Source organism: Halichoerus grypus, chromosome 6 (genome assembly GCF_964656455.1).
Source record: "Halichoerus grypus chromosome 6, mHalGry1.hap1.1, whole genome shotgun sequence".
NCBI classification, from domain to species: Eukaryota; Metazoa; Chordata; class Mammalia; order Carnivora; family Phocidae; genus Halichoerus; species Halichoerus grypus.
The window spans coordinates 77,367,291-77,385,337 of NC_135717.1; the positions used below are offsets into that span (position 1 = coordinate 77,367,291).

At 52.7% G+C, this 18,047-nt stretch overlaps 2 protein-coding genes across 7 annotated transcripts in view; one reads left to right on the forward strand and one right to left on the reverse strand.

The window, feature by feature from the left end:
* The window catches only part of CACNA2D4 (calcium voltage-gated channel auxiliary subunit alpha2delta 4), a 123,964-nt gene extending 112,026 nt beyond the window's left edge, over positions 1 to 11,938 (forward strand). Inside the window, exons 30-38 of the mRNA XM_036103050.2 lie at positions 3,936 to 4,006; positions 4,393 to 4,468; positions 5,016 to 5,068; positions 5,354 to 5,409; positions 5,732 to 5,752; positions 8,290 to 8,407; positions 10,105 to 10,217; positions 10,507 to 10,589; positions 11,329 to 11,938. Coding sequence (XP_035958943.1) covers positions 3,936 to 4,006; positions 4,393 to 4,468; positions 5,016 to 5,068; positions 5,354 to 5,409; positions 5,732 to 5,752; positions 8,290 to 8,407; positions 10,105 to 10,217; positions 10,507 to 10,589; positions 11,329 to 11,433 — 696 coding nt within the window. The 3' untranslated portion in view covers positions 11,434 to 11,938. The remainder of the gene's footprint in view (positions 1 to 3,935; positions 4,007 to 4,392; positions 4,469 to 5,015; positions 5,069 to 5,353; positions 5,410 to 5,731; positions 5,753 to 8,289; positions 8,408 to 10,104; positions 10,218 to 10,506; positions 10,590 to 11,328) is intronic.
* A 4,148-nt stretch (positions 11,939 to 16,086) lies between these two features.
* ADIPOR2 (adiponectin receptor 2) overlaps positions 16,087 to 18,047 on the reverse strand; it is a 95,588-nt gene continuing 93,627 nt past the window's right edge. For 4 of the 6 annotated variants that reach the window (XM_078075438.1, XM_078075435.1, XM_078075436.1 and 1 more), the window contains one exon: positions 16,087 to 17,775. The gene's annotated coding sequence lies outside the window, so the exon portion shown is untranslated. The remainder of the gene's footprint in view (positions 17,776 to 18,047) is intronic. The other 2 variants (XM_078075439.1, XM_078075440.1) reach the window with 2 other exon arrangements.

An 18,047-nucleotide genomic window follows, 5' to 3' on the forward strand; every position in this document is an offset into this window, starting at 1 on the left:
GTAGCACCTACACAGGAGAGCTTCAGAATGGACCTCACAGGGGCAGCAAAGCTAGAAAATCAGATGCCCCATCATGGTGTCTTTCCCTGAGGAGTTGAATCTCTCGGAGGGCACAGCACCCTCTCCCTCCCTGCCCCCAGCCCAAAATGCTGACCTTGTCTTCAGACCAGGGCAACCCTTTCTGCCCTCACAGGGCCTCTGATGTGTCTGTCTTGAGCCTCAGCTCCTGTTTTCCTCAGCTCCCCCTTCTCCCTCCCTGCCTCCCTATATACCTACCTACCAACCAAGTGCTCCCACTCAGCACGGCAGGCTGTCTTCCAGTCACTCCCAGTGCAGTGGGCATGGTGGGTGCAGCGCAGGGGAGACCGTGCCTCTCCAGCCCCCACTCCTCATGGCCTGCCTCAGCACGTCTGCGGGCTCCCCCTGGCTCTGGCAGCAGAGCCTTCATGGGGACAGGGCAGCTCAGGCTGGGTGCCTCCCGAGAAAAATGCATCTGGCCACCTGCCCCAGAGCTGGCCCATCACGGCAGAAGCCCCCTGGGCGGCTCTCTCTGGAGCACGGTCCTAAAATGCCCACCCCCCCCCCCCCGTGGGGCCAAAGGCACTTGTCAAGAGACTGAGCGCTCAGGGGAGCTGGATGGGGCGGGGGGCGGGGGGGGTTGCAATACACGAGAAAGGGACAAAAGGAAATTGGTCCTCACAAGGAGCCATTCTGGTAACTCATTTAATCCTCACACCCCTTAAGTTTTTAGAGAAGAAACGAAGGCTGTCCCTGGGTAAGAGGCTGTGACACATCTGCTCCATCCAAGAGTCAAGGGCCCTCCCACCCACCCTCTGGTGCCCCTTTCCTCTGGGGACCATAGCTTCACACGGGCATGCCCATTAGCCTATGCCCGGGGCTGCTGCCCAGCCAGCAGGAATACTCATCAGTTCTGCATTCTCTGCCACCACCTGCCCCATCTGCTCCCCGCACACACTCCTGCCTCATTACAGACAGGAAACACAGGCAGCCCCAGGCCCTTTTGGTGCAGCCCCAGAGCTCAGGCAGATCCAAAGGACCATTGCTTATTAGTGGATTGGAACCCTGCCCCGCTGTGAGCAAACCTAAAAGGCAGGTAGCACTTGGGGACGCAGGGACCTGGAGCTTCTAGAGCCCTTGTATAGCGCTGTGGCTGGAAAGAGGCTACAGACCCCCACAGTCAGTGTGGGCGCCCTAAACTGACAAGGGTACTCCAGTTTGAGTGTTTGGACTTTGGCTTTGCAGAGTCAGGAACTAAGTCAATCTACCTATTTGAGGCACTGATCCACTCTGATGAAGTTCAAATGAAACCATCAGCTAGGAATAGTGTTCTGCTGTCAGGAACAGAGCCCCCATGATAGAGTTTTAACCAAATTAAAGGTTTATTCTCTCACATAAAAGAGTAGATGAAGGCAGCCCAGGCCTGGTACGGCCTCGTTGCCAAGCATCCCCATCCTCAAGATCACAACATGGCTATAGGAGTTCCTGTCTTCTTGTCCATTTTCCAGACAAGAAGAAGGGGAGGACAACAGCCATGAATGAGGTGTTCCTCCTACAGAGTCTTCTCCCTTTAAACAGATTCCCGGATGTCCCACCGGGCAACTTTGTTCACATTTCATTGGCCAGCCGTAGCCACAGGGGAGTCTGGGAAATGTAGTCTTTTAGGTGAACACACTGCTTCCATAATTCAAGTCCCGACTGCCTTACCTAAAGAAGGGGAGGATGGATATGCTCTGTCAGGGTGACATATCCTAGAAAGTCACGTTGTCTATGTACAGAGGAGGGTACATTTTTTCCAGTGTCCAGGAGCTTGTCTTCTCAGAATCAAGTGTCTGAAACACAGGGTTGTTGGTGAATAAGCCTAGAGCTTGGAAAGAGAAGGGGACAGCCTTGTGGGAATTTGGGCCAGCCTCATCAGGAGCCTCATTTCCACCCCACTGCACTTTCCCAGGGAGAGTACTCAGATCACTCATTCATTCCCCTGTCCGCTCACTCACGCGTTCCTTCAGCAAAGATGCACTGAATGGTAACCACGAACAAGACACTGTGTGGTGTGTGGGAAGCAGGGAGGTAGATGTCTGCCTTGTAGGATGTCGCTGTCTGGTGAGGCAGGAACGCACACACACCTGGTCACTGGAACAGCAAAAAGCGACCCGCCGCTGATGGAGAGGGATCGCTTGAGCTGAAGGAACTTCAGGTGGCTTCAGGGCTGCACTTTGGAGAACAGCAGGACTGGATACCTCACACCTTTCCACTTGCTATTCTTTCCCTTAAATGCCCTCGACTCCTCCTTGCTGTCCTCTGCTCTGTCCATTGCCCTGGTCCAAGAAGCCTCTCAGGCCTCAGAACAGAGGGGCCTTCTGGCCGAAGAGAGCACAAAGCTCAGACAAGCCTGCATATCCTATTCAGCTCTCTCTGGGCTACCCCCTCCTGACTTTGTCTTTAGCTTCTCAGTTTCTGAGTGCAGAGGAGAGCAGCCTTAAGTCCAGCTGGAAAGGTGAAAAAAGAAAGACTTCTTGGAGGAGGACAACAAGGAAAGCTCCTTGGAGTGAGGACTGGGGAAGGGTTGTCAAAGGAGAGAGAAGAGCCAAGGCCCAGAGCAGCTCCTTATCACATGGCCACCACATACGGAGCACTCGCTGTGTTCCAGATGCTTGGCACACACTATCCCCTACCCGAGCCATGGCCACGCAGTGGGCAGTGCTAGAGCCAGGATCTGAATCAAAATCCGATACCGAAGTCCAGGCTTTTTCCACTCTGCCATGCTGAGAAACCAGCAGAAGCAAGAGGCCAGGGCGGGCGGGGAGGTCAGCATAGGGGTGAGGCTGGAGGGCAGCCTGAAGCCAGAGCATAGCAGCAGGCTTGAGGGTCAACCGACTTGGGGGACTTTGTGGGCTTGGGGGATAGGCCTGGCCTGGCACACAGTGGTGGGTGCTCACCAGTGCTGGTTGATTGGGTCATGAAGGAGGGACGAGGGAGGGGGAAGGAGGATCCTCTTTTGTTCTTTAGGAAACAAAAAAGAGAGAGAGAGAGAAATCAAATCCCAACTGTGTTGGCAGCAGGACTGGGGACTGGGAGAGAGCCCCGTTAGGAGGGTGGAGTGGGTGGCTGGGAGGACAAAGGTCTGGGTTAAGTCACTGTCCAGGAGTCCGAAGGTGAATGACAAACCCGCAGGGCACATTGATTAATTGGGAAGGGGGGTGGGAGGGAGGGAAGGGAGATCAAAGGCAGCTCCAGAACTCTCAAACTGTATTTGGCTGGGCCATAAGGATGCCAGCGTGACAGAGCAGAGTGCTGCTTTTGAACCTTCTTTGACCATGACTCACAGAAAGAGATACATGTTACATCTGATCCAGGACATAGACACACACCATACAAATCAAATTTCACAAAACCCTGTTTAACCTGACTACACACAATTCACACCAAACTGTTCAAAGGAATTCTGTGCCTTCTAAAAAAAAAAAAAATCCAATTGTAACCCCTAGATTGATTTCATGGCCAACTAAGTGAAAAGCACTAAGATAGAGAATACGGCAGGGGAGCCTGTTAAAGGGGGAGGGAGCCGGTGAATGGGTACAATTCTGATTCTGTTGAAAGGTATCTATAGGGGAGACCCAACCCACCCCTGAAGTCAGGAGCTCAGCAGTGAGCCCTGGCCGCTCCATCTCTCTCCCTCCCCCTCTCTCCCCCTCTTTCCCCCCTCCTCCCCCTTTCCCCCCCCCTCTCTTTCTTCCTCTGCCTCCTCCTCTGTGCCCCCCTTTCCCCCCTCCCCCTCTCCCTCCTGTCTCTCCCACACTCCCTCCCTATCTCTCTCCCTCCCTATCTCTCTCCCTCCCCATCCCTCCCTCCCTATCCATCTCTCTCTGTCTCTCTCTCTCTCTCTCTCTCTCCCCCTCTCTCTCTCTCCCTCACAGATGGGAAGATTCCTGGGGGAGGTGGATGGCGCTCTCATGACCCAGCTGCTCAGCATGGGGGTGTTCAGCCAGTAAGTGGGACGTGGTTCTCCCCAGACTGAATATACACAGAAAAGGCAAGAGCTGATGCTAACTGGTCCCGACAGATATCAGGATCCTGACCTCAACAACCCATGGTGAAAGCCCCAAAGAGCTCCCAAAGCAACATTTCTGAAGCCGGAGACTAGACATGAGGTGGAGAGGGGTATAAGGTCATATGGGCCCTTAGAGGGAAAACCGAATTTGCTGTTCGATGTCTTTAAAGCAGTCAAAGTGCAGAGATGAAATTGTCTGATCAGCACATCCTCACTCCCGCACCCTCAGGAACCTGGTGAATGGGAACCCTGCCGCAAACTCCCCCTGGGCGGGGAAAGGTGGGGGAAAGTCTGACTCCCCAGATCCTGTTTCTGATTTTCAGAGTGACCATGTATGACTACCAGGCCATGTGCAGACCCCTGAGTCACCACCCCAGTGCCGCCCGGCCCCTGGTCAGCGTGAGTGTCACCCCAGACCTTTCTTCCCACCCGCTAGCCTCAGGACCCCACTTTTGACTCGGATCAGAAAGTCCTGTCGCACCTCCTCCCCCCCCACCCCGCACCCCTGCTCCCTATCCTCAGCCTGCCCCCACCCCAGGCCTGTCAGTCTTTTCTCCCGGGCTTCAGGGAATTGTTCTGGCCGTCTGGTGAGCTAATGGGCCTCTGGCAGAGAGAGCAGTCCTAGTCCCTGCGTTGCTTTGTTCCTACCCTCACTTGCTAGGGCTTTCACACACATCCTAAAGGATCCCAGAAACATCCCCAAGTGGCTCCTCAGGAAGAGAACTCGACTAGTCTTGATGGGCATGGGCTAACCCCAAGTGCCCGCCCTACAGTAGGACTTTATCAGATAACTCAGTTGTAAAGGCCCCCTCTGCTGGGAAGGGGTGGGAGGCGGAGGCGGCGGCAGCCCCTCCCCCACCCCCAGCTGTGGTCTTCAGTGGCGGTGCCCAGGGGAGCACCCCTGCCCGGGGCCTGGGCTTGACCGTGTGTCCCCCCTCCTTCCCAGCCCATCTCTGCCCTCCTGACTGCGACCCGGTGGCTGGTGAATGAGCTCTTGCTGTGAGTGGGGTCTGCGTCTGGGCCGGGGGGGGCCGGGGGGCCTGGTGCAGGTGAGCCGCATGAGGGAGCCCTTCGAGCAGGAGCTGCAGGAGGTCCCCGGAACCCCGGGTGTCTGGCGCCTGCCCCCACATACTCTGCTCACCCAGGAGCCCCAAGCAGGGGAGAGGGTGGCCTGGAGGAGCGAGGCCGGACCAGGGGCCGTCAGGGAGCGCCGGTGCTCCAGCCGCCTGGGCCCGGGTGGGGAGGGCATGTCGGTCTTCGGAGATTCAGCTCTGCGTCTGACAGGCTGCTGCTGGAGTGGAGCACCTGGGGCTCCCGGCGTGTGGACCAGGGGGCTGAGGGTGAGTACGCAGGACTGCAAAAGGGAGTGTTTCCTAGCAGAGCCATCTCAGTAGGAACCTGTCACCTCTGGGCAGATGACAGGCGGGATGGGGACTCCTGAGAGCCCGTGGCTCCCATCTCCCCCTGCTGGGCCCTCTCTCATGGCCTCCCCCCTCACTCCTGGCTCCCCTCACCTCTCTGCGTGACATCACACCACCATCTCGGGACACCACCGCTCCATGTGGCATCATTCATCATCCCATGCGACATCGCCACCCCGTGCCATCCTGCCCTTCGTGTGACATCATGCCCACCCTGTGCTGGGCTTCATGTCCTGGATAGCCAAAGCTGTCTTCCATCACTGTGAGTAGCCTTTGCGGAGGATTCAGGAGGTGCGGGGAGGGACTGCAAAAGGGGCCTGTCCTCGGCTCTCCATCCTAGGCGGGCATCCAAGGGAGAGCCTCTTCATCCGGGGACACCCCAACTCAGAGGGCCTCTCCCAATCGAAAGCCCCATTCCTTAAGGGGTGGGGATGTCGCCCAGATCTCATCCCACACAAGTACAATCCTCCCCCAGGGCAAACAAAACCCTCCAGCCATCTCCTTGGGTGAGATCACTTATGATTCCCAAGGGGAAAGAGGGTGATGTGGCCCAGTGGCGGTGACCATGAGCAGGTAAGCAGCCGCCGGGTCTCCTCGTGGAGCAGAAAACGGGGGTGCCTCCAGCTCACATATCCTCCAAGCCCTCAGCAGCGCTCGGGGCTGGAGGTGGGGGCAGGTGAAGGCCTTGGTCTGGTGACCGGGACACTATATCTCCTGTGGGGATAATATATCTCCTGTGACCTTATGTCTGAGGACAATGCCCTCCACAGGCCTGACCACAAACCAAAGAAATGTCCTCTCAGCCAGCCGTGACTCCGGACTGCACCCCCGGGAGAGTGAGGCCACTTGATCTTTAAATGCAAAAGGAAGTCAGTGACTTCCACTCTCTGGGTAGCTGGGGGCTCCCTACCACACAGACTGTCTCGTTTAACTGGTCCCTTTCAACCCCTCCGTGTCAATAGAGCCTTTTCCATGGGGTTCTGGAACATCTCCACTGCCTGGGCTGTACTCCCCACCCCATTTTTGTTAAGAGTTTGGCTTCCTGATGGTGTCTGTGACAGGAACCAGGAACCACGTGTCACAGCCCATTTAGAAACAGGTCCCTCCTCCCCTCTGCATGGAAACACAGGCTGGGGGGACACGGCTCCCCTCCTTGTCGTTCTCTCTCTGCTAGCAGCTGCATCTTGCGAACTCTGAGCATGATCTCCCTCAATCTGCTTGTTTAGAATCTCTCACTTTCAGGGCAGCTGCCCCAGGAACTCCTCCCTCCTGCCTGGGAGGCCTGGTCCAGCCACCCATCCCTGTCCTCAGTGAACAGCGCTGGACTTAGAGTCCAAGGACATGGACTGAGGGGGGCCCTGCGGCCCTTTCCCAGCTGTGTGGAAGCCTACTCCACCCTGTCGTTGTTGGCATTGTTACTATTCGCTGTCACGGAGATAACCTACCCACACAAAGTGTGACAGGCCCAGGTGACCGGCCCAGCCCTGAGCCAGCCCCCACTGGGGACGAGGCCAGTGTAACGGGGCCCGGGAAGGAGCGAAGCCAGCCCCCAGGCTTCTGCAGGCTTTAGCTAGGGTGCCCCCTCCCAGATTCTGAGGGGCCCAGACAGCCGAGTGCCCAGCAGCAGCCCTGGAAGGTCTGGTGGTACCTGACCAAGTGTGCAGAGCCCCCGACTGAACACCGGTTCTTCCTCTCAGTCAGCACTTCTCTGCCCGCAGACTGGCCTCCCCTCTTGCCTTCAAGGTCTAGTGGGAAGTTTCTGGGTCTGGGAGTTCTCCTACTAAGCCCTATGTGACCCTGAGATGGGGGTCTATGAAATAGGGGTGATTCTGCCCACCCTCCCTATTCTGCAGATAGGCCCTGAGAGCATAGGAAACGCATGAGAAGTGTCTGGAAGAAACAGAAGTGCTGTGTTAACAAAACAGTGCTGCTATTTTGAACAAAATAATGTCGTTCAGCCCGTGAACCAGCCCTGGTTTGCTTTTTGCTCACCTCAGGCGCAAATGTGCATCCTCCAGGACGGGGCTGCCAGGGCCTCAGCTTTTCCTTTGCCGAGTCCTGTTCACTCCATCCTTTGACCCTGAGTGGACTCAGGGCACCACTAAGGAGCGGAGAGGCTGGGAGCTGTGTCTCCCAGACCCCGGCAGTCAAGCGCTCAGCCCTTCCTGCTCTGCTCATCACTGGCCACGGGCCTTAGGGAGCAGCTAGGGCTTGTCCGGGAGCTGCATGTGCACAGCACTGTAGCTAGACTTCAGGAATGTCACCTGTATACAATGAAGGGGGGGAGGTGTCATAGGATTAAGGGACCAAAGTCTCCTCAAGCCGCCCCTTGGCACTCCTCCTGCCTCTGCTCTCCTCTCACACCCGGGATATCAGTGCCGATTGGAGCTTTCAGGAGGTCCACGTCCACCCCTCTCCCAACCAGCCAGCTTACATTGAGGATCAGGCTGCCAAAGAGAGGAGGTGGCTTTCCCAAGGTCGCGGGGCTATGTGCTAATCACGCACAACCGAGAGCCAAGGCCCCGGGCCCTGCCTGCTGCCCTCTCCACCATGCTCCCGTCTGCTTCACTCACTCCTTTCCTTTTCCTTCCCTGTCTTCCTTCCACCCCACCTCTCCTCCACAAGCCCCGAGAGCTTGCCGACAAGGGCACCCTCCGCATGCACGCAGACCAAGGGCTGTTCGGTTGCGTGATGCCGGCACCTGCCTCGGCAGTGCTGCAGCCGAGACCCCCACAGACACGGCTGCCTCGGGCCCTCTTCATTTGCCCTTTTCCCTTCTGTGACTCTGTCTGCCTGCAGCCCACAAGCACAAGAAACAGGACGTGCTGCAGCCCTGCGACACGGAGTACCCTGTGTTTGTGCACCAGACGGCCGTCCAGGAGACCAACGGGATCATTGAGTGCGGAGCCTGCCAGAAGTAAGGCCCCAGGGCAGCTCTGCCTGTCCCCAGCCGGCCTCCCACGGTCTTTGCTTCTCCTTTTCCTCAGTGAAGGAAGCACAGGCTGAGGCAGAGGGTAGGCCGGCTGGGGGCACTGGACGGTTTGGTGTGCTGTCTTAAGGGAACTGGGGAAAGGTGGTCCCGAGGCCAGATCTAGGCCTACCCACCCCACCTCGGGCTCCAAAGCCATCCCGCCCAGAAGAAAGGCTCCCACAGCCTCTCTCGGTGACCCCTTCAGTGTGGGTCTCACACACACCTGCTTAGCCCCCAGCAGTTCAGTGTCAAAGCCACGCAAGCTCAGCAGCATGTGCAAGCCCTTGGAAGGCATGGTAGGCAAGGATAGCTTTGAGGAAAGAAACCAGTCGGCTGTCCCCCAGAAACCTGTCTGTGCAGAGAAACGGGCAAGCTCGAGGACCTTCTCAGGAGTGGGCGGGCTGGAGGAGGGCTCCCAGCGCTGTCAGATCACACTTGGCCTCTCCACTCCCAGGCCTGGAGCCCGAGTGCGGGCCCCACCTAGACTCAGGCCTTCTCCTGTGCGCAGGCCGCTCCATCTGAGCTACATCCGAGCTAGATCCGACCGGTTCTGCCAAGCCCTGGCCCGGGAGGGCAGGGACGCCTGACAGAAACTTCTCTCCTGCTGACTCCCACCCCGACCTCGGGGACCTCCCGACTAGTGAAACTCCGTCCTGGGCCTCCTCCAGGGTGTCCACTCAGCCAGCTTTGCCATTCAACAGGGGCTTCTCAGGATGTCCCTGAGGCTCCCCAGACCTCAAGGGAATTATTTTCTAGTGTAACGCCTCAGACTGGGGCACAGGACGGTCATACTAGTACGTGATGTCGGGTGGATGTTAACCTCACCAGAGCGGTTTTCTGGGAACTACTGTGACTCGTTTATCTCAAAGGCTTGTCGTGAAGATAAAGTAAATGGTCTGGTGTGAGGCACAGACTTGAGAGTAGACAGATTCAGAAACTGGTTCTGCTGCTTCCTAGCCCTGTAACCTTGGGCAAGTTACCTCACCTCTTCCAGCCTCTGTGTTCTCCTCTGCGAAACACGAACAATACAACGTCCTTCGGAGTGGTGAAGGTCAAGCGTGTGTGTGAGAGAGAGAAATCTTCCACCCCATAGGAAATGCTCAGGAAGTGGCAGCCGCTGTTATGTAACGCACCAGGCCCTGGGCGGAACAGGCCTTCCCTATAACCCTTTCCTCCCTCCCTCTGCCGGGCCTCCAGGGCCGTGTGCGGGCGCGCTGTGCCACCTTGTGGCCAAGCTCGAGCACTGCATCTTCCCGCACGGCGGGCCCCCGCCACAGTCACCCAAAGCCAGGACAGCCACACATCCCTATCTGCTTGGGACAGTCTTGATTCATGTCTGTTGTCCCTGAATATATTAATAACAAGTCCTTTCCCTCTCAAGAATTATCCCAGTTTGGACGTCCTCACCTCCAATCGGCTAGGAAGCAGTACAACTGCAAAGGCTTGTGGGTAAAATAAGCCCAGAGGACTGAGTTCATTGCCTAGGACTGTCCCTGCAGCTGCTCCTGATCTGACTGGCCTCGTGGTTCTGTTCCTTCCCCTGCCACCCCAACTCCACACTATAAGTCTCCAGAAATTCCCTAGAAGCTCAAAGTCGGCCTGCCATAGAGAAGTTCCGCGACCCGCTTGTCTCTTTGCCGCAGGATATTTGTGATGCAACAGATTCCCAGTAGTAACCTTCTGCTCCTGGTGACAGACCCCACCTGTGACTGTAGCATCTTCCCACTAGTCCTGCAGGAGGCTACAGAAGTCAAATATATCCTTCCAACCTCCAGGATATGTGGGCTGAGGGAGGGATGGTGGTGTAGATGTCCTTGAGGGGCTCAGATTCTGAGAGGCGAAGCCAGCCTCCCCCACCACAGCATCCCACCCTTCCCCCAGGGCATCGTGATTTATTCCCCAACCCTTCCCTCCCCCGCCCCTGGGTGCTGTCTTCTGCAAGGCAGCTGGTCCCACCAAGGGTAGGTTCTTCCCAAACTTAGTCTCCAGAATCTCCAGAATCCGCTCCTGTCATGAGGTGTTCGCCTTAACAGTGAATTCTGCACATAATGCCTCTGTCAAGTGTGACAGGATGCGCTCCCAGAAGCTTCGCAGGAGACCAGATTCCTGCCATGCCTTCCATCCAGAGGTGAGAGCTGGAGGCAGGGGAAAGGGGGCGGGGCTTGGTCTTCATTCTCAAATCCCCAGCTCTGGGGCGGTGCCTGTGCGTTTGCAGATCTGAGTGGACACTTAGGAATGCACTTGTGCTTGTGCACCTCCGTGGAATGCATTCATGCGTGTGCATTGGCGTTTAGGCCCTTGGGGCAGTTACATACTGAGTCAACCAGGAGCTGAGGGCCAAATTTCCTAGGGTTTGGGCCCTCAGTGATTTAAAACACAGCTTCCCCATATTGCCTTCATTACTACTGCACTTAGCTCCGAATGATCTGAGCAAATAGGAGGAAACCATTATATGCAAAATACTAATAGTGACCGACATTAATTGAGTGGGTGCTTTTAGCTTAAGACCTCAAGCTGGGGGCCTTATACATGGTATTGTCTTTGCTGGATATGACTGTCACAAATAATCCACATCAGAGGAGCGTCTAGAGTTGATGGCTTCCCCAGAGTCATTCTAAGAGGATGGCTCCACGGCCACTATAAGACTAGGGACAAGCAGAGGCTTGAGCCTGGTTCTGGGCTGAGTGCACAGCCTCTACTTTCCCCTACAAAACAGGCAGTCTAAAAAAGATGGCAGTGGCAGTGTCTCTTCCATTTTCTGGATTTCCCTCTTTCCCAGGTTTTTGCCTATTAGTCCCAGAGACCCTCCTCTCTATTCCTTGCCTCATCTTGAATGCTACCCTTTCATCTCTGGCCTGGGTTCACAGGAAAATGCCCAGGAGTGTGGTGGCACCTCACACATCTCAGCCCCGCTCCCCATGCTCCTGCTGCCTCTGTGTGCCTGGGTGCTACCACCCCAGCTGCTGCGGTGACACCCGCCCAGTCTCACCTTTGTTTTGACAAGATGATCCTTCCAGAGACATTCTAAAGAGTCAGCACCTGCCGTGGGATCCACCTCACTACGCCTGGGTTGTTCATCTTAATCTTGAGCTAATGGTCCCTGCCTCCTGAGATTGCCGGATGGAACCAGAAACCACTTCTCAAAGACCTTCCGGGGTGCCTAGTACCATCCTTCTTACCACCTCTTCAGGAGTCCAGCGCGAGCTCAACTTGGACCAAAACAAAAGAATTTAATTGCATCTATTCTCCAGAAGTCCAGACCCAGCCAAGGGTCAGCTGTTCCTAATGAACCTGGTTGGTCTTCAGTAGAACCCAAGAACTTAAAGCTACTGAGAAAGAGGGGCAGAATGAGGCCCACAGCAGAAATGAGATGAAGAACATGCCCCCACCTGAGATAGAACTTTCTCAAAATGAGACGCATGGTGGGGGGGTAGGTCAATTTCCTAGCTGCCGCTCAAAAAAGTGTGTGTGCGTGCACACGGGCGTGTGTGTGGGGGGCGGGGGCAAGGATGTAACTAGTAGTGGGAAAAACCCAGAACAGGAACAGGTATTAAATCCTTTTATATTACTGTGGCATGTCTACAAACTATTGCTATTAAAAACTTAAAAAATGTCTTTACAAAATGTTAATGTACAGAAACTTCTGCATCTAAGAAAAAGCCAAGAGGGTAAAATATGCAGCTGCTGCCCTGAAAGGTGAGAGAACACGGGAGGTGGAGGCATAGTGGCAGCCAAGCAGAAGTCGCAGGACAAAGCACAGTCCCTCACAGTGGCATGGTGAGGGCTCTCCTGAAGGCTAGCTCTAGCCTCCCCAGGAGCTCCGCATCCCGTAGTGGTCTTTTTCTAGCCACTTATCTTTATAAAAGAGACTACCTTGATCTTCAGGTCCTGGGATGGAGCCCCATGTCAGGCTCCCAGCTCTCTCTCCCTCTGCCTCTGCCTTTCCCCCTGCTTGTGCTCTGTCTCTCTGTCTCTCTCAAGTGAATAAACAAAATCTTTAAAAAATAAAATAAAAAGACTACCTGACTCTATCCCTGGGGTTGGCATTTCGAGGAACATTCCACCATGCACAGCAGAGTCCACCAGGAGGGGAGCTCTATCTGGGAACTTACTCTCCACATGCACACCTCCCCCAGGGTCTCAAGGCCCTGAAGCTTCCTCCTCCCTCCCCCGCAGACCTGGCTCCCGAGAGATAGCAGCCCCCACAGTGAGAGCAACACTAAAAGGCAGAACCATGTAGACATTCTGAGGTGGCCTCAGGACTTTAAATTCAACCAACCTCCAATGAGGAGGTCCAGCCAAGCCCCAAGATAAGCATGGACAGCGTCCAGGGCCTCGGAAGACCCTTCTCCCCAGCCCTCCACAATTCAGAGTACAAGCTTCCCACCAGCAAATGGCCCCATTTCCCTGTAGAGTGGGCCAAGTTTGAATAATGCATTAATTGCAGTATTTGTAAAATGCCTTACATTACTGATTATATGATGTCACTTTCACCATTTAGTCTCACAACAAGCCTGTGAGGTAGGCATTAACAGCCCCATTTATAGCTGAAGAAGTGGAGCCTCAGAGAAGAGAGTGACTCAAGCTCACTTGCTCAGCCAGTTTACGTGGGAAAATAATGCTAGGAATGGCTAGCACGGTAACAGGTATTAACTCATTTAATCTCGCAACAATCCTCTGAAGTAGGTACTGTTATTAGTCTCATATTATAGACCAGGAAACTGAAGCATAGCCTTGAAAATTGGCTGCAAATTATTGAAAGAGCTCTGTGAAGTTCGAATGTGATACTCATGCAGTGTGCCGGGCATATAGTAAGCACAAATTACATGTTAACTACTATTAGTCTATTACCTCATTTGGGGTTGGAAGGGGAGAGTGGACCAAGAAATGACAATGTGGATGCCAAGAACAATAGGCAAAGATCACAGGTGTCCATCTGGCACAGGTGGGTGAGAATGCAGCGGGGAACCCTTTCTCCAGCCCCCTCAGATGCCACAGCTCAGAGCTTCCCCACCCTCCTGTCAAGAAGACCTGATCGTGACAGGCATGGCAGCATGAACACTTCCTACCTGTTGCTCCAGCGCCTCCACCACCAACAGCACCCAGGGTCCACGGCCACCCCTCTGCCTTGCTTTGGCATTAATAAATGTTCTGGGCTCCAACAGCATCTGACCTCTACCAACTCCCAGACACAGGCTGCTAGTCTTTCTCTCTAGGACAGCAATCCTGTGTTTTGAAAGGCCTGTCTTCCCTGCCCACCCACGGAGAGCATTTTCAGGCAAATTTATCAACTATCTTGGCTAGGTCATTGAAAATCCAAGATTAGGAAGTGCAGGGCAGCTCCTGGCCTTGTTTTGTCTACTTCATCCCCATGTCTTTGGATGGCCAGGAGGAGACTGTAAAATTGGGAAATCACTTTTAGAACAAATGGAAGGAATAAACTAACCTTTCTGATAAACTAACCTTGCTCCTCACCTGGGAGAACGGGAAGATTCTTGTGAGCTTCGGAGATCCGAACAAATAGTCTTCCTTTCTTCAACATAACCACTAACAGACAGCAGGTGGCAGCCTCACTCAAGCTAAAGAGCCATCACTGATCTCGGATGAACAAAGTTAAAACCAAAGCCATTTAGGGCGCCTGGGTGGCTCAGATGGTTAAGCGTCTGCCTTCAGCTCAGGTCATGATCCCCAGCGTTCTGGGATCGAGTCCCGCATCGGGCTCCCTGCTCCTTGGGAGCCTGCTTCCCCTCTGCCTCTCTCTCTTTCTCTCTCTCATGAGTAAATAAAATCTTTAAAAAAAAAACCAAAAAACAAAAACCAAAGCCATTTAATAAATGACAAGATTCTGTTAGAATCTCGAAATCTCTTTTCTTAAATGACCAAGAACTCAAAGCTGCTGTCAGATCCTCCTTCTTCAGTACCAGGGATAAATTAACCACTAGATCCACCTAGTAATTTTGTACATTTTAATAGAAGTGCTTTCAGGTAAAAACAGTTCACCACTTCACAATGCTAAATGAAGTTCTGATTCAGGAGGGCAAGGGAATGGAAGTATCTTAAAGCGAGAGAAGTAAATATCGGGGAGGGGGTCACAACAGGAAGAAATTGGAGCAAGAGTTTGGCAGAAATGCCCGCCAATCACTATGGAAAGTTTGAGAAATGTTTATCTCAGTGAAAGATGCGAAGAATATAAGCCCATTTCAAAAGGTGAGAAAAGGGACACTAGGGAAATAAACTACCTCTTGCCCATGTCACTGGCAAATGGCAGAAACCTGACCCTGAACCTACCTCTTGTTCTAGGTCAGCATAGCCAAGGCAGGGATGGGAGGTGGGCTATGAGAGGTTTTCATGTTCCTGCGGCTAGATTCCCTGCTTCCTCAGTTTCCCCGATCCCTGCTCCAGGCCATCACAAGTTACAAGAATCAGACGGACCTCCTTGTTTCTAAGTCACATCACTGAAGGCAGAAAAACTTCATACATAAGGACACAAGAAGTAGAGGTCAATAGTTCATAACCAATGAGTGAAAGAAAACACAGAACACGCTGTAACTGAAGCAAAATATTCTAGAGACAAGGATATTTTTTTAGGATAAATTGTAAAGCAACACTGCCCAAGGGCTTCTTTAGGAACCCCAGAGCCCTAGCATTCTACAGTCAAAATTCAAACTTGTCCTTTATTTCCTTCGCAATACCCACGGCAATTATCATGCAATATCATCACCTGAGAATGGGAGCATACAGTTTTTAGCAAAAAACTAGGAAAAAACCAAATGGTTCTTTATAAGCCCTCAAAAGAGCAGAATGAGATCCATGTTCTATACCCAGATAATATATGGGGAAACCCTAAAGTTGTATCTATGCTTAAAAATGAGAACTCGGGGTGCCTGGGTGCTGCAGTCGGTTAAGCGTCCAACTCTTGGTTTCAGCTGAAGCCATGATCTCAGGGTCATGAGATTGAGCCCCGCATCTGGCTCCAAGCTTAGCACAGAGTCTGCTTGAGGTTCTCTCTCTCCTTCTGCCCCTCCCGCTCATGCTCTAAAATAAATAAATCTTTAAAAAAAAGAGAGAGAGATAGAATTCAAATACTGGAAATTCCCTTGCAAAGACAATTTACCCAAGGCAAAGGGGTTGGAATTCCTCTTTCTTAAATTACACAAAGGGTTAACAAACCCCCAAACCTTTAGGTCAACACATGAGATTTAATCCGAACGGTGTTCTTATTGTAAAGAGTGCTGGCACAAGTCACACTTGGCCTTTCTGAGTATTACTCAACCCAGGAAATGAGTAGTACTGATCAGGGCACAGGGAGGTGGTTACGATTCTCTGAGATACCAAGAGTCCTTCAACAGAAACCTTCACATAAAGTATCCATTATTTTAGGTATTATTCTGATAAACTTTAATCATAAATTAAGAACTACCCCTTGGAGTTAGCACTCCCCTCCACTCTAAACCTGGTCCCAGTTGTAATGAAAGCTTAAGGAAGGTCAGGAAAAGTGAGTTGGGCATAAATAACTTTGATTTGTGCATTCAGAATGGGAAGTCTCTGACGATTTCTTAAGCTTCACTGTCTAAATTAAGGCTTCAAGGGAGGTAAGCTGAGGCAGTAAGACAGTACACAACAAATGTGGATATTCCATTTGGTTCTTTTTATTAGAAGTTGAGAATACAGCAAGTAAGGGAAATCCCATGGTGAATGGAACCATCACACAGAGGCCTTTCTGGAACCCCAACCTTCTATGATCCCCAAAATGTGCTTTGTGGCTTCAGCAATTTATAAAGGGGAAGGGGGAAAATACTGAAAAAGGCCACTATTTAATGGTGAAAGAATGAAGCTGGAGAGGTCCTAACCAGCCTTGGGCCAACAAAGAAAATTAAAAATCTGCACAGAGCAAGCAAGCCTCTGATGCTGAGAGTAAGGCATTCAGGCGCCAACCTGGTGAGAGTTCTCAGCAAGCACTGTGAAGACCAAGTGCACGGTGAGGCTGTTGGTAGTGAGCTGCACACAGACACACACATATAAATGGGGGCACACACACGCACTCGCGCACACACACCCTCAAGAGGGAGATTTTTACTGGATTACACATCACTGATGTTAATTTCATTTTTCCTAACAGTTTGTGCTATGTTGAACCAGATTCAGCTCCTCCTTTGGGGTGTGGGGTGACTGGGCCCAGAAACTACTACTTCTGTTGGTGTTGTCACAGGGCTGCATCTTATACCCTGTATCCCAAAGTGCATGACCAAAGAGCAAGCCTGGCTTCTGATATGTGCTGTTGCTTCCATGAGACTAAGTGTCCTTCCTTCCAGATGGCCACTGCCCTGCTGGACTATTCCCTCAAAGGGAGTAATACTGTTCTTTATTCTGCCAGGCACGGCACCAGTTCACCCACTCAAGTCTTCTGCTGGGTCCCCCGGCACCCAAGGCAGTGACCTTACCCAGAACCAAAATACTTTCAAGTTCTTCCCCAGTTCTACAATGGAGTCCTTCTTCCTGGTTCCCAGCTTTTGCTGGAGATTGGAAGGGGAGAGAAAGGAGATTAATAACCAAGAAAACGCTCTCCTGCATAGGAGACCCTTCCCATACACCAAACACCTACTGGAGGGTGCCAGCCCCTGTGCTCAGGGCTTCAATGCTTAGTTCTAAAACCCACAATCCCCAAGATGTAACTCAATCACCTGAAGTCTTGGGTGACAGCAAGTAACCTAATACTCAAGTGCTATTTTGGTGGTTTGTCTGTGAGCCAAGATTAGAATTCTATGAACCAGATCCTTCCCCTACCACTCTCCCTGACACCGTAACAGGGTACCTCTGGGGCATGAGCAACCCTTTTTCTACTTCTAGCAGCTCTTTAAAGATACAGCTGTACCAGACTCCCTGGCAATAACATACCATTTTCTTTCACAACTTCCCACCATGCTATCCCCAAAAATTGGGGTTCAGGGAATACTGATGACTCCAAGGTGGGTACTAGACCTTGCTTTACAAGAGTTCTACTGGCTTTCTTGTTCAAGGACAGCTGATATGTGTGTCACGACTAGGCTTACTAAGACAGTGGTGCCAGAGGTGAAATTTACCTTTTCTGATCCAAAGGAAGCATTCTCCCAACCTATGTAAATGAGCTCAGGAGGCACCTGGGCAAGTCGGAGTCTCTTTTGTGGCTGGCTCCATGCCAGGAACTATGAAGCCAGGGAAAAGTCCATTTGTATTCCCAAGAGGGGGAAGGGTAGTTAGGGCAGTGCTTTTAACAGAAGGAAATTTCTGGGGCGTTCCAGAGCTCCACAGCAAAGATATGGAAAACTGTCACATCCCTGCAGATAAAAATCACCACAAAATTGAATAGGATGCCAGGAAGTAATCAGATCAGCCTCTGGGCTTGCTCCACCCCCCCACTGTCTCCACTACCCCTTTGCTGGCATAATTGACTTTCCCAAGTAAATGGCTCTGCTCTTTAGAAGGGGTCACTCTCAGCACAGAAAACCAGTCTCTCAAGTGATATCTTAACTAGAGCCTTTATCTAACACATCCTGTCAGCCATTCACGTGCTGCTTCCACTGAGAAAACACATACAGCTTCCCTCTAC